Source organism: Candoia aspera, chromosome 9 (genome assembly GCF_035149785.1).
Source record: "Candoia aspera isolate rCanAsp1 chromosome 9, rCanAsp1.hap2, whole genome shotgun sequence".
Lineage (NCBI taxonomy): Eukaryota > Metazoa > Chordata > Lepidosauria > Squamata > Boidae > Candoia > Candoia aspera.
In genome coordinates this window covers 371,960-387,362 of record NC_086161.1, presented here as the reverse complement: position 1 = coordinate 387,362, position 15,403 = coordinate 371,960, and the positions used below count along the sequence as shown (strand labels likewise).

Sequence of the window (15,403 nt, the reverse complement as noted above, 5' to 3'; positions counted from 1 at the left end):
TCTTTTTTTAATTTCTGTATAAATGGTCTGTTGAGCCATCTGAACTTTTATCCTCCTAAATTGGCAGAAAATGTATTTCCAGTTTAATGCAGATATTATGGTAATTCTTCCTGGAATCCTAATAGGATTTATTAGCACTATGGGGGTTCTTCAGTATAACAAAGAGAATCAGATAGAAATATGTTACCCCAAAACCGAAGCTATGTTTTTTGTCAGAAAATCAAGATTACATTGCTGGCAGATCAACAGAAATTTAACTGAACAAATACTGTAATTTAAATACTTGGGAGTTGCCAGGTAAGCATCTGGCTCAAGCAAGGCTCATGGATCATATGTGGCATAGCATGTTCCAAGAAGTGCTGTTGGCAACCTTAAGGGTTCTTTTCCTAAATAGGGATGGCTTCTACAACCCTTAAATTTTTTGAAGCCAAATCCATAGCACATTTTTTTTTATAGAGCCCAGTTTTTCTAACTTCATCCTCCTGGAACCTGAATAATCAACATGCCTAAGGGCTGCTTTGTTGCATTTGATATGTCTGAAGACAGGCATGGATAAGGTGGCATAGTCAGCTCCGTTATCCCTTTTTCCAACAGGGTTAGCCCTGCTAATGATTCTGGATGTCTTTCAAACTGCATGGAAAATATCTGTAGTGAAGACATTGTCTGTACTGGGGCTAATCTCCTGCTTGTTTACTCCCAACGGGTACGACCTGGAGCTCTTATAATTGTCACAGCGTGCCAATCTGATCTGGCCATGGCCTCAAATCTTCCTATTAGCAAAAGTAAATACACAAAGGCCTATACTTTGGCAGATTTCAGCACCTCCACCCAGCTGGGTTAATAGGAAAATATAGTAGGATCCCTTCTACGGACCATTTGTGTCCATGCAATGATGGTCAAGTAGAAACTATGAAATATGTTCTTCTCCACTGAACATACTAGAAAGACTCACTGCTATCTCATTCATCCATTACTCAAAAGGATATCAGGCTGTACAAATCAGTTCTATAACAATTTATTACTTTCAGATATCGAGTCTCCAGTCAGTTTTAATGCAGCCAAATTCTGTGCAGCAACATATAAAATAGGACAACTGAAGTCTACTAAGTTAAATTGGCCTATAGACATGCTGTTTTAATATTTTGATCTTAACACCTAATTTTTATTATTGTAAACTGTTATAATTATTTTGACTTGATTAGATACTATTCTAGGGTTAGGGTTAGAACTAAGGCCAAGTTATTTTAAGTTACTTAAGCTAATTTTAAAACTATTTGATCTTAGAACTATAGATTTATTCATTTATAGCTCTTAATTCTACAGATGTTAGCATTATTGTTATTTCATAGTATAAGTGTATAGTATAGATTTTAGTCTTATATGCTTACCTCTTCTAGTTTATGATATTTAGTTATAAAGATTATATGAATTCTATGGTAAACATACTATGAACACTTAGTATTACAGATACAAAATGACTGGATTAATTTTGTGTTCTCTATTTTATACTTTATACTACTAGTACTTTTATACTAGAGATCCAGTTTGGTGTACAGGAGTCCTCAGTTAACAACAGTAATTGGGACCGGGAACTCTATCGCTAAGCAATACGGCCATAAAGTGCAATGTCACATGACTGTGCCGACTTATGATGGTAGTTCCAGTTGTGGTCATTAAGCGTGACATCACATGATCGCCATGTGTGACCTCCTGCTGGCTTCCCCATTGACTTTGCTTGTTGGAAGCTGGCAGTGAAGGTCACACATGGCAAACATGTGACCATGGGATGCTGTGACCATAGTAATTGTTTGCCAGTTGCCAAGCACCTGAATCATGATTACATGACTGCGGGGACACTGTGACAGCCATAACTTTGAGGACCAGCTGAAAGGCTCCTTGTTCAGCGCTGTCAAAACTTTGAATGGTTACTGAACAATTGGTTGTTAACCGAGGAGTATCTGTGATTAAGGCATCAGGCTAGAAACCAGGAGACGGTGAGTTCTAATCCCGTCTTAGGCACAAAGCCAGCTGGGTGACCTTGAGCCAGTCATTCTCTCTCAGCCCTAAGAATCAGGCAATGGCAAACCACTTCTGAAATCTTCCCAAGAAAACTGCAGGGACTTGTCTAAGCAGTCGCCAGGAGTCAACATTGACCCGAAGGCACATAAACAAACAAACAAACGTTATTTTGATCAAGTCCTCAATAAATAGAACTAAATTGATCATGGTATGGACAAGAAAATACATGGTCACCAGGAGTCAAGCTCAACTTGAAGGAGACTTTACTAGGAAAGAGAAGTTTGCTACCTGCAAGAATTCCAGACAGGATCAAGACTAGAACCACTGAACAGCAGTTAGGGAAACTGAAATGTATTCTGATAGTTGGACGGGGCCATTTGAGGCCACTGAGTCCAACTCCCAGCTTAATCCAATTTCAAGTATCCTCAATGGATCGCTATCTAGATGCCATCTGAACACTTCAGCTCTCTAAAATCACTGGTTCTACCTTTGGGAAGGAATTGTTGCTGTTGTTTTACATCCTGCCTTCCTAAAATGTTGGACTTGGGATAATCAACAAGAGGTCACAGCTCCTCAGGTAACACTCTTTTAGGTACTTCAGGAGAGCTAATAATATACCCCACCCTGTTTTTTTCTATTTCAACGTCTCTTCAGTGAACTTACTCCTAGTTTCCTAATTATCCTCACTGCCCTTATTTACACTTGGTATAGACTGTGTGATGCTTTCTTTAAGTTCGGTGTCCGGAAGCTGACACAGCAATCAGGACAGTTGCAGAATAGAGTGAAACTATTTTCTGCCACAATTTGGACACTATACTTCTACTAATATAACCTAAAACTGCCCTTTTGCACCCATATTACATTGCTGAATCAGTTTGTGATCAACTATGATCCAAAGTCCTTTTTACATTTATTATTGCCAAGCTAGGAATCTCCCATGCTATTCTTTTGCATTTGATTACAGAGTTTTTCCTTTAGGGGGAAAAAAAGGTTAACATTCGTTAAATTTCATCCTGTCATTTTCAGTTTGCTTCTCTAATCAGTTAAAATAATTTGGAATTTGTTTCTGTCTTCTGGAGTATTATGAATGAACAGTCACCTGCCCTCACTACCAGTTTCTCAACAAATTTAAGATTTAATCTCCCCCCAACACATTTTAAAAGAAAATTATTGGAGAAAAGCTGCTCTTTCTCTCTAGTAATACAGTAGCTATATCAAATAATTTTGTATGATTTAGAAATGGATAAACATTCCCTTTACCTCTTAGTCTAAGCCATTAAGAATGTTGAAGGGTACCATTCCTAGACCAAGTCTTACAGTACTTCATTTCAGTTTAAATAAGGAACTGCTAATGAGAATTCTTTGAGTACAGATTTCAAAACAGTTGTGGACCAGCCTCTTAACAGCATGCCAACCAGCCCATATTGCAATTCTGGCTTGGAAATCAGAATGACATGCAGTAGTTTGTCAAATACCTTGCTGAAATTAAGACTGAGGTGCATTGCTACAATCTGTTAAGACAATTGGCCAATTTAAAAAATGAAGTAGGGTTAGTCTGACAGTAAAAACATCAGTTTGACCATGGGCCTGCACTTCTTGCTTTTATGATTATACTGCTGTTAAAGAGGAAAGCTTTCCCCCACTCCCCTTCACTGCTCTGTAGCATCTTCCCTTCCACTCCTTGCCAAAGTAATGTTTAGAAGGGAGGTAGAAATGGAACTCCTCTAGCTCTATACCTGAAGTTTTAAAGCATGATCAGAGAAGTTGACTGCCCAATTCGAATAACCATCCAGCAGCCCCAAAGCCACTTGAAATGATAAAAGGCTTGAATGTTCCAAAATAATCTCCCAAAGAATGTGAGACCAAATTTGTATCTTACAAGCACACATTTTTTAAAATACCAATTTACTAAAAAACTTATTTTGAAGTCTTTGAAAGAATACAGCCAAAGCTGTAGTTTGCAGACACAAGCTACCCGTTTTGAAGAAAGATATAGATCTACTGAGAAACGTCAGTCCAAGTTACCACAGAAACAGGAGTTCCAAGACAAGAATCCTATTGTGTCAGCATTTAATGAGGATTTACCACATTCAGTAAAAAAGCATTTCCCCAACATGACTTTGCTTTGGGTTTCTCTGGAGCCAAGAAAGTAATATAACATCTTTGGTACTCCAGCAGCACAAATAAGCCCCAGCTGACTGTCAGGATCTTTTCCCCTCAGTTAAGAAAGCAAATTCTCTGCCAAGACAGAAGCCAGACATCCCACTAAACAGAAGACCAGGGAAGAAAAGTAAGAATGAACAGACTTCCCTGCCTAATGGCTTAGGCTTCAAACAGAATCACAGAATAGCCTTCAATTTTGTACTCCCTGCAGAAAGTGAAAGCTGGGAAGGTGCTGCCACCTTTACTGGTTACTGCAAGTCTGAGTGTTCTATAGCATGCAAACCTTTGAGAAAACAAAAATGATTAGACAGAATTATATGTGCTACTGCACAAATCCCCCAAGGCCTGCCTCATACTTCCTCACTTAAGAAGTAGCTTCCATCACAGAGCATATTAAAGTTGAGCTAAACCCAAAAGTGAGCGGTGGTAAAGCAAGCAATTAAATGACATTCTGGAGCCATTTTTAAATTACAACTTGAAGGTCAGATATGCAAAGTGGATAGTGTGAATCAATGTGAAGCAGGGGACTAAACACTGGATTAAGACTGCAATTTAAGCAATGAAGATCTCAAATATTCGGATGAGCCATTCCCCACCTGTGTTATCTTGTAGTGCATCCTGAGTTTTATTAGTCAGGCTCTGTTTTCCAGATAAGACTCCAAGACTGGATTCAAATAATCTTCCGGACATACATACATAGTAGTACACCGTGTACCTCTGGAAGCTCACACCAGCTTGCCAGACTTTAAGACCAATATATCCCACTGCCCAACAGGAATATTCTTCAGTGAAACAATGATAAGAAGACTGAGATAATGCCTTCAGCATCTAGGTTTTTAGTTTGTTCTATATATGCAATAAAGAGGTAGCAGAGTAGACTGCACCAGTTCAGTCAGAACCTTTGGCTGGACAGTTCCCCTGCTACTTCAGGACTTCTGCCTCTACTGTGAAGTTAAGATGGGAAATCTTATCAGCCATAACCCTCAGGACCAGCAAGGGCACCATGTCCACGTCAGTACCCTAACTCCTACAACCCCGTTGGTACAATAATTATCCCAGGAATTCAGTTTAGAAGCTAAGGTTGTGCTTTAAGGAAACAACCATCAGGCATTTTCAACAACGCTATTGAAAAATGTTTGTGTGAGAGAAGCCAAGATGGAGCAGGATGAATGGCAGGAGGGACAATGAGATCTATTCTTTGAACCAACTATTAGTTCATATGCCAAATTGGCTATTTACATATTTAAAATACTTTAATATCATTTTTCAGCCTTGACAAGGCTCCCAATGTGATTTATATAACAGAAACATTCAGCAATAAATTTGAAGTAGAGCTCTAAAATTCACATAGTTTTGGGGCTCATAGGCACACTTAGAATTTTGAGGGTATGTTGTAGGCACTCAAAAAAATTGCGAATTGGTGGTCATGGGGACATAGCTTTTTACGAATTGGTGGTCATGGGGACATAGCCAATTACAAAGTACTAATTTACACGAAGACTACCTGTCAACTATAGATGCTTTCTACTCTTGTTTACTTTGTCTCTTTTCTGGACAGATGGGTACACCTCCAAACCAACCACTGGACTGCATCCATCCATAATTTTTATTTTCTAAGAAAGTTCATGGGGTTCATTCCTGCTAATGAAAATTATGCTGGAGGCTTTTGCTCTGCAGCTTCCTATTTTTAAAAATTAACTTAAAAGTTCCTTCAGCAAAGGATCGTTACCTTGTCGTGGTGCTGGAGCTTGAGCACCTCAATGATGCCATGAGCTAAACCGTGAAGGGCCACCCAAGACGGGAAGGTCATGACAGAGAGGTCAGACTAAATGCGATCCCTGGGGAAGGTAATGGCAACCCACCCCAGTATTCTTACCGTGAAAACTAAATGGATCAGTACAACCAGAGATATGTCGGTATACCATCGGAAGATGAGACCCCCAGGTCGGAAGATGGTCAAAATGCTACTGGGGAGGAACAGAGGATGAGCTCAACTAGCCCCAGACGTGATGACGCAGCTAGCTCAAAGCCGAAAGGACGGCTAGCGGCCGACGGTGCTGATGCTGGCAATCCTGGCCACCACATTGGGAGCTACAGCCATATGCTAAGAAGCAGAACTTAGCACCTGCATCTGAAATTGTTACCACATCACAACCTACCATAAGAAACAGGTGTTTCCAAATCTCATAAAAGTTCCAGAAGGATGCTATGTCAATGTTACTGAATGCTAGATAAAAATCCAGCAAAACAGCAGGACATTCCTTTGTATAATTTGGGCTAAGCCATAAGAAGAATGTTTTTTACCTAAAACTGAGCTTGAATTCAGATAAGAAAATGTTCAAATACTCAGCTTTATTCAAACAAGTTTGCAATTGAGTTGTCCCTAGTTATTCTAACAGAATTACAATTGGCAAAGACTAGCTAGTAATTACCCATAATGATGAGACTGAAATATGATTTTATTAATGATATTATAATTGTTTCTTTTAGTGAAACAGGACAATAGCCTTTCTTCAAGGCTACATTTGTGATCAACACTACTCATCTACTGGCTAGATTCCATTAGTCAGGAGAGCAAATAGATGGCTTCATATTATAATCTTGTAATATCAGTACTGTAAGTCATTCAGTCTCCAGAAATGGAGTTGTAGTAAAAAAGAAAAAAAGGTAAAATTCATCTATCAAAATCGGATAAGCAGATGTCTCTGTCAACCCCCAGATGCTGCTTTTAACGCTGAAATTCATTAGCATATAACCAATTTTGTGAACAGAATGTTTAGGAAAATTATCACAGCAAATCACTGAGGGTTCAAGATCCTATGGTCTTGAACAGATCCAACCTTTTACCAACTAATTCTATTTATATCCTATGCCTCGTTTAAATAATTCAAAGAAACAGCAATATTAACAATAACATATTATACAGCTGAAGTCAGTTGAAGCAGTACATCAACTAGAAGAGAAGTACAATTTTACAACTATAGAATAAGTCCCAAAATGGGCTATTTGCCTATCCAAGTATTTCATCATCCAAAGCTCCATAGAAAACCAAGGAAACTGAGCTCATGGAGCAATCTTCTCTAGATCATCCAGAGTTTTAAACAGGATTGTCCACTTTAATGACAGTATAATTCTTCAAGCATCTAGGAATCCTTCTAGAACCAGCAGTATCTGAAGGCAAACCAGTCTCTCTTACTGTTGCAAAGGAAGGCACTCTTGTGAACCAAGGACACATCCTGCCTCAGACTGAGTGCAGCCCTTCTAGCTAGGAATAAGCTCATGACTCCAGGTGCCCTAAGCTTGCGCTATGTGATTTGAGAATGTTCCCATATATTGGGGGGAGGGTAGCATAACTTGCAAAATCTGTGTCAACAAACAAGTCCAATACATTACCCAAGTACAGTTCTAATAGAAGAGAATATATGTATCTCAGAGTTGAACTGTGGAGTCCTTGGTGCTCTCTGAGCCTTGTTGTTTTCTTGCAGACATTACATTACAGCACAATCAACACAAGCTATGAAAAGGATAACACTGCCATACATCAAAAACATCTCAGAAACAACCAACAGACTGTCATAACCACCCAGCGTCACCATAGCACACAAACCAACTAAAACCCTCCAAAACATCTTAACTAAACCAAAAGACCCAGTAGCCCAAGAAGAAAAAACAGGAGTCATCTACAGTATACAGAGTAAGGACTGTTAACAGCCACTATGTAGGACAGACAGGCAGAAGACTGGCAGAGCACATCCACCAACTAGCACTCAGAAGACATGAAGAAAACTCCTGAATCTCACCACACATGGACAGACTCAACCATAGTTTCTACTGGCAAAACTGGGACCATCCTAGACCAAGCTAAATCCAAAAACACTAGGGAATTCCTGGAAGCTTGACATTCAGACAAATCAGCCATCAATAGACACATAGAGATACACCACATTTACACACCATTCAAAAGAGATAATAATAAAGCTAAGAAGGAAACAAAAAGACCAGAATGCATCCTCTCCAGCAACCAACACCCAGATAAGCAGGGATTAACATCAGACAAACAATCAAGCAGAAAACAATACCCTAATCAAGGAACTACCAAGGAGAAAACACACCCCCACCAACACTGGCAGGGCAAGCCATTGTATATACACAGGGAGCAAACCTGATGCTCACTTGCACTGAAGATGTTACCTGGTCAGGTAATGAAATGTCTGCAAGCAAACAACCAAGTTCAGAGGCGCCCAGGACTTCAAAGTACAGTTCTGCACAATGCAAAAGGTATACAGACTTTCATCCATAACACTGGTCTTCTCAAATGCTTTACATCTGCAAACGGGATAGCTTTACTATGCACGTACTGAAATTTTGTTGAAAATGAGCAGTAAAAATATTCTTACATATATATCTAAAGTATGTCTTGTTCCCCAGCACTGCCTCCTTCCCTCATTCCAGCAAGTCATGACCAACAGCTACTCCTTTGAGAGGCTCCTTATGAACATAGAATGTGCTGTTTAAGCCTGTTTAATGGCACTGACAGAGCAAGGGGAGGTGTGGTACAGCCTGTTGCCTGAATGATTTGGTGCACTATTTCTCATTCTGACTGGTCATGCAGTGAAGAATAAAATGAGCCCCAGCCCACTGCCCTGAGCATCTAAGAGATAGAACTGGATACCAATGTTAAGTATTAACATTACTGTGCTTAAGATATAAGTCATAAGGACTGTGGCAAAGCACATCTAGTATTATCTAGCATTAACATAGCGGGAGAGTCTTATGCAAGACAATGTAATGGCCATGTGTAAATATACCTGGCCCTGACAAGAAAACCAGAAGCAATTGGTATCAGATTCACTTCACTAAGAGATTTGACTTTCAAGGATTCATGACCAATATAAGTACCATATAACTGTCCATAGCATATCAATCAGGTGCAACCATGGCAGGGAAACAGACAAGACTCTAGGTATGTTCTTCATAAATAGAAAGAAAAAATGTGTCTATGCTGAAGGGGGGGGAGTGGAATAACTGCTCTTTGATATAAATATGCAACAGTTCTATCCTGGTTAACACTGAAAATGCCAGGCAGGACCACAGAGACACCTTGTTACATTCAGAAATTCTAAGTGTGCTACAGATTACAAGGTACTTGAGAAGTTAATCTCAAATCAGCAAATTGCCTGTCCAAAACACTGCAGTTCTCAAAGGAATTACACTGAGTTAGTTTATCTTCCCTGATTTCAATGGGATGTTATATAAGTAAACCATGTATGGATTGAATCTCAAGTCTTCCCAGACTTCATTCTCACTGGGTAGCCAATACAGGGAATGTTAATGTGATGTCAGTAGAAGGAAGAAGAGTAGCAAGAACCTTTCAAAGCTTTACACTAACACACAAGCAACCTGTCTACCTGTCTGCAAATCAGTTCTCCAAGACTTACTTCAACTTGGCAGGAGAAAAATTCCTGTAATACTTTTGCAAAGCTCAAGGAAATTGAGCAAAAAAATATTACTTCAAGTACATCTATACCATAAAGAGCCAGTCTGGTGTCGTGGGTAAGGCACCGGGCTAGAAACCGGGAGGCCATGGGTTCTAGTCCTGCCTGAGGTACGAAGCCAGATGGGTGATCTTGGGCCAGTCACTCTCTCTCAGCCCTAGGAAGGAGACAATGGCAAACCACTTCTGAAAAACCGTGAAAAGAAAACTGCAGGGACCTGTCCAGGCAGTCTCCAGGAAATGGACACGATTGAACAGATTAAAAAAAAAATCTATATCATCTCAATTTGTGGATACTAAGAGCGTAGGTTTGGGAATAGCATGTACCATGATCACACATAAGAAGTGCTTTGATCACTTGATAACAAGAATTAGGGAAGGAGAAACATATTCTTACCCTGGAAATCACTGAGAAGAAAAAGGCTGCACAGTTACTTAGCCAGGTCATAATCTTGATGTGAGCTCCTGACGGTCATTGTTGAAAGGTTCAGAGATTTTTTAAGATAGACCTCAATAATACATGGGAGATGGGGGAGAACCTCTGATTCTCATGTTACATTGCAAAACATATCATTAACAAAGAGGATGGGAATGTGGCACTCAATGGAGCCACCTGCCTTCTATATTTAAAATATTTGTATACTACTTCCCAATAAAGAAATTTTACAGCAGTCTACTGGTTAAACAATATAAGACCTTATTGTGAATGGAGGCTGTCACTCTTTAAACACAAAGTACTATTTTCCTCTATACTTAAGGAGTCATCCGAATATGCAAAAAATGCTGCCTTGCCTTTAGGCAGCCTTAATAGTGTGCACGGGGCCATCAACGGCAAATATGCTGCCAAGAGAGAAAAAGATGCCCTGCCCCACCCTTTTCTACAACTCCTAAGACTTCATTTACTGGCTTAACGAGAAAGAGCGCGGCCTCAAGCAAGACGGCCGGGCACCGGAGAGGCTGGCCCCGCAACCCGCCAGGAGTCCCCGCGCTGGCTCGGGACATCAATCGCGCGGCGGTTCCGCTGGGCTGCCCGGAAGGGGCCGCGTCCCGCGCTCGCGGGTCCTCCGCCGGCCGCCAAGGGGACGCGCCCGCGACGCGCCTCGCACCCGTGAAGGCGCGCGGGAAGAGGAGGAGAGCGCGGGCCGGCCGCCCGGTGGGCTCCGAGCGTCCCCGACAGTCTACATGGATGGCTAGAGCCGCGAGGCGGCGCGGCGCCGCTCGCTCCCGCGGCGGAGGCGGCAGCATCGCAGGCGAGGAGGGGGCGTGCCCCTTCCCCGCGCCGGGGACGCGTCGCCTCGGCACGAGGGCGGCTCCCGGCGAGGGAGAGCAGCCCCACCCGCCCGGCGCTCGCGGGCCGCCCCGCCCCGCCCCGCCCCGCCTCGCCTCGCCTCGCCTCACCTCTCCGCTGCCCGCCTCGGCCCCGCAGGCCGCCCGGAACCGGCGCAAGTTGATGCCGATGGCGGCCGAGACCTGGAGCGCCGCGTCGAAGCCGGGCGCCACCCCCGCGCTGGCCGGGAGCGCGGCGGCGGCGGGCGGCGGAGAGGGGGCGGCGGCTGAGGAGGGGCCGCCCGCCCCGCCCCCTCCACCGCTTCCCGCCAGCGCCGCCGCTGCGGCCCCTCCGCAGCCGCCGCCGCCGCCCGCCGGCCGCTCCTCGGGAGACTCCCCGCGCAGGCTGCGCAGGGCCGGGACCCGCACGCGGCAGCCCCCCAGCCCGCGGCGGCCCCAACCGCCGCTGCCGGGCCGGGCCGGGAAGCGCCACCGACCGCTGTGCGCCATCTTTCCTGTGAGGCGAAGCGCCAGAGAGCGGGGCCGGGCCGCGCCCGGGAACCTGCCTGCCGCATAACCCGCCCCTAGGGGCGCTGCACACGCGCGCCTCCCATCCAGGTTCCCGGGCCCCGCCGGAGCGCCGCCCCGCGCCCCGCCTGAGCCAGAAGGCGCCGCGGGCGGCCCGGCATAATCGCGGCGCCCATCCACGGTCCGGGGCCCGGTCGCCGCCGCCCCGCCAGCGGCACGGCGCAAACGCTTGCCCTCGCGGCCAGCAGCAGCAGCCCGGCATGCTCGGCGCGGGGCCTCGGGAGGGCGGGGCCGCGGCCCGCGGTGGTCGCCGCCGCCGCCGCCGCCGCCGCCCCCTTGCGAGGATGTCCGACAGGGGCGGAGAGGCGGCGGACCCAGGTTGGGAGCAGATGCGGGTGCGCTCGCTCCCACGTGCGTGCCCAAGACAAGATGTGGGCGGCTGCGGCTGGCCTCGCTTCTTCCGAAAGCCAGGCGACCCCGTCCCGTCCCGCGCCGCGGCAAAGCTGCAGCGGCCGGGCAGGCGCCTCCCCGGGCGGGCCGCCTCGTTGCACCTCCCGCCGCGGCGCCCCCTTCACCCGCCCTCTCCCGCAGCGGCTCGACGGAGACCCCCGAGCGGGCCTGCAGCGGCCCCTTGCCCGCGCTGCTCTTCCGGGAACGGCCCGGGAGCTGCTCCCGGGTCAAGCCGTGGTACCTCCGCCCGCTTCTCCGGTCCGCAGGCTTCGGGCTACCTCGGTCCTCCCTTTCCGAAGCCTCGGCGCCCGGGGCCGCCGCCGCCCAGCTGCGATGCTGGCTGTGCTCTTGGTCAGCAGCTGTTGCTTCCCGGCGCAAGGAGGGACCGCCTGCTGCTCCCGTCCTTCCCGCGGACTCTTCGTGGGATTCCGGGCCTGCCAGCCCGAGTTCAACTCCCTCCAGGCATCGCGGTGCCTGCTGGGATGCTGAGCAGCTGTGCTGGAACTCTGCTGCCCCTGGCAAAGGGGAAAGGGCTGCAGTTCTTCCCGCGCCGGCCAGCTGCTGACCGACCTGTGCGAAGGTGGGCAGGTGCCCGAGACGCAGGGGGGGGGGGATTTCTCCTGGGGCTGGGCAAGGTAGCCTGGTTGCAGGGAGAGTGGCCCTCCGCAGTGGCTAAGCCCAGCATCCCGCCCCCGCTGACCCAAGACCTCCGAGGGGGCCTGATGAACACTGCTTACAGTTTCTAGGTTGGCATCAGATGCCCAGAATAGATGGGTTTCTTTGGCTTTTCTTCCCTGAGCCTGCATACCGAGTGCCGACCTCAGCCGCATTTCTGGAGGTTACAGGGTGGCATTAAGGGGCAGTTACAAGTGGGGTAACTGAGGCAACAGTAATAATAAAAGGCAACTTTTATTAATTTTCTGCACTTCCTCTGATTCTAGGAAGCAAGACATGTGAAGAATATTTGAACAGGGTTCTTAGTTGTCGCATACACTCTTGTGTGAAGCCAGCAAACTTTCTACAAGCCGGAAAGCATTTGAACAAATGGGGTGAGGTGGGGCATTTTAGTACAATTAAGAATTGGAACTTTGGATCATTTTCTGGCATTAAATAGTATACATGAGGAAAACAAATGTAGGTTATTCTAGACTGCTATACAAGTACTACTGGAGATTCAGGACTAATTCTACCTACTTAGCATTTCCTAGTAGAACAGGATCCTGCTCAGTCCAAACTATATTGCTTGCAATACCTGGGAGAACTACTTCGATTTTAATATTATCTGACATTCCTATACAAACATCAGGCCAGCCACCCCAAACATATTTGGGGAATAGGAATTCATATATCTGTATCTTCATTCATTCATTCCTGTTCTGTTCATTTCTGGAAGTCGTATCCTTTCTTCAAAGCATTTATGGAAGGAGGTAAATACATGGGGGGAGAGGATAAGAAAAGTGGTTTTAGGCTTGACTGTCAGCTTTGAAGTCATCCTTAAAGTCTGGATGGCCTTCCATCAGGAATGCTCGAATCGTGGATTCCTGTACTGGACAGGGGGTTGGACTAGATGTTATCCAGCCTTTACATTCTATGATTCTGTGATCATCTAGTTCTGCCACAACATAAACATGACTAGCAGAGACAGTTTAATCTCAGTGCCATAATTTAATATTATCAAGACACCATTAGGAATCAAAAGAAGAAAGTTCTTCAGACTTTATATCCAATCAGGCCACGCTTGCCTATGATTTCACCAATGTAAAACCACATCAGTACTTCAGTAGCCACCAAACCATTCCTCAGAGCTTCCTGGAAGGGGGAAAAAAAGTTTTTTTTTTTTTTTTTTTTACAATTGTTTATGGTAGTAATCACCCTGCCCCATTTCTCTGATCGTTCCAGTGAAGAACAAGCAACACCAAGAGGTCATCTAATAAGTTATCACTCAGTCACCATAACTCACACTTAAATTATGAAACATTTACATTTTAATTTAATTTATTCAATTTAATAGAGCTGCTACTCCAGAAGACTCATTGATCCCCGTCTCCTTCATGGGATGGAAAAGTACCCCATGCTTCAACTTCTGACACCACCCCTCCCAAGTTTCCGCACACTCTGGCTCAACGGTGGCACTTGCTGGAGTTGATTTTAGACATTGCAGGACGAGAGCTATGTTAGCCCAGGGCATCAGGCAATTAGGAGGGGTCTGGAAGCACCTTTTCCAGCTAAGCTTTGTGAGCTGCATCTGCTGGCACAGAGTTACCTTGACAGTGAGTTGTGCAAGGCGCCCAGTCTGGTAGCTCCTCAGCAGCATTTTCAGGCTCTCAATCGCCCTGGGAATTTCAGCAGGAGTTGGAGGAACCAGCTCAACCTTGGCATAGTACCAGAAAGTGTCCAGCCGAGGCCTTGAGTAAGTGACAGCAGCTACAAAAGAGGAGAGCAGGATAAGAGCAAATGGCAAATGCTAAAGAGAAAAGAGCATTTCTTGCTCTATGGTGATATTTACTTGGCCTTTATGGTATAATATTTACGGTAAGACTTTGTCTCTTTAGCCAAGTCAGGTGACACCACATACAGCATTTAGTTCATAAGGTAGATTCTTTTGTAAGCTTGTGATGTTAAACATAAAAGAATAATCAGTCACTGGAAATAGATCACAAAATGCTAACAGGTAACAAGGAAAATGCAGCACTACTTGTTCCTATTCTGGTTCAGTCTTCTCCAATAAGATGATGTTGTTCCCAGCAACTGTGGAAAGCAGAACGAGGGGAGAGGACCGAAGCTTGAGACTGACAGAAATGCAATCAAGAAAGAAAGGAATGAAGTGAGTTTAAATCTTGAGGGCCATCCTAGGGTGCCGAAGAAACTTACTGATAGTCTGGCTTAAGCTTTAAGTGATTTTTGAGAAATTCTGGAGAATGGCAAAACGCTATCGAACCGGACGAGGACAAATATTATATATAATTAGCGTATGATGAGTACATGACAAGAGAAAGGCAAATATATACACACAGCCATACTGCCCCCCTGGGCCTCACGGCCATGACAATCAGAAGTATACAAAATCCAATAGTCCCTCTGAGGACCCAACATTCTACACACGGACTTTTGGCCCTCAATTAATCATCTGCCAACCTAACAATGAAGGACAAAACATTGGTTCTGTCTTTAAAAAGAGATGGAGGGGGAAGGATGGATCATCCAGGGAACTTCAAATCAGTCAGTCTGACATCAGTACCTGGGAAGATTTTAGAACAGAGAGAGATGAATCTCTAAGCAACTGTAAACACACAATAGTTAACCAGACATCACCAATGCTGGACTAAATTTATTTCATTTTTTGATCAAGCAAACATCCTTAGTACATTGTACAAACACTCCTGATGTAACATATTTTGGTTTTAGCACCGCATTTGACAAAATGTCCTTTGGCATTCTGATTAGCAAGCTAGTTAAGGTGGGCTCAATGGCATGACAACTGGG

The 15,403-nt window shown here is 45.0% G+C and overlaps 2 protein-coding genes across 4 annotated transcripts in view; both read right to left on the bottom strand.

Annotated features, from left to right (window-relative positions):
* KMT2A (lysine methyltransferase 2A) overlaps positions 1 to 11,467 on the bottom strand; it is a 50,322-nt gene extending 38,855 nt beyond the window's left edge. For both annotated transcript variants that reach the window (XM_063310854.1, XM_063310855.1), the window contains exon 1: positions 11,075 to 11,467. In XM_063310854.1, coding sequence (XP_063166924.1) covers positions 11,075 to 11,452 — 378 coding nt within the window. In that variant the 5' untranslated portion in view covers positions 11,453 to 11,467. The remainder of the gene's footprint in view (positions 1 to 11,074) is intronic.
* Positions 11,468 to 13,565: 2,098 nt separating this feature from the next.
* Positions 13,566 to 15,403, bottom strand: part of ATP5MG (ATP synthase membrane subunit g) — a 55,019-nt gene continuing 53,181 nt past the window's right edge. For both annotated transcript variants that reach the window (XM_063311032.1, XM_063311031.1), the window contains 2 exons: positions 14,184 to 14,344; positions 13,566 to 13,729 (listed from right to left, as the gene is read on the bottom strand). In XM_063311032.1, coding sequence (XP_063167102.1) covers positions 13,631 to 13,729; positions 14,184 to 14,344 — 260 coding nt within the window. In that variant the 3' untranslated portion in view covers positions 13,566 to 13,630. The remainder of the gene's footprint in view (positions 13,730 to 14,183; positions 14,345 to 15,403) is intronic.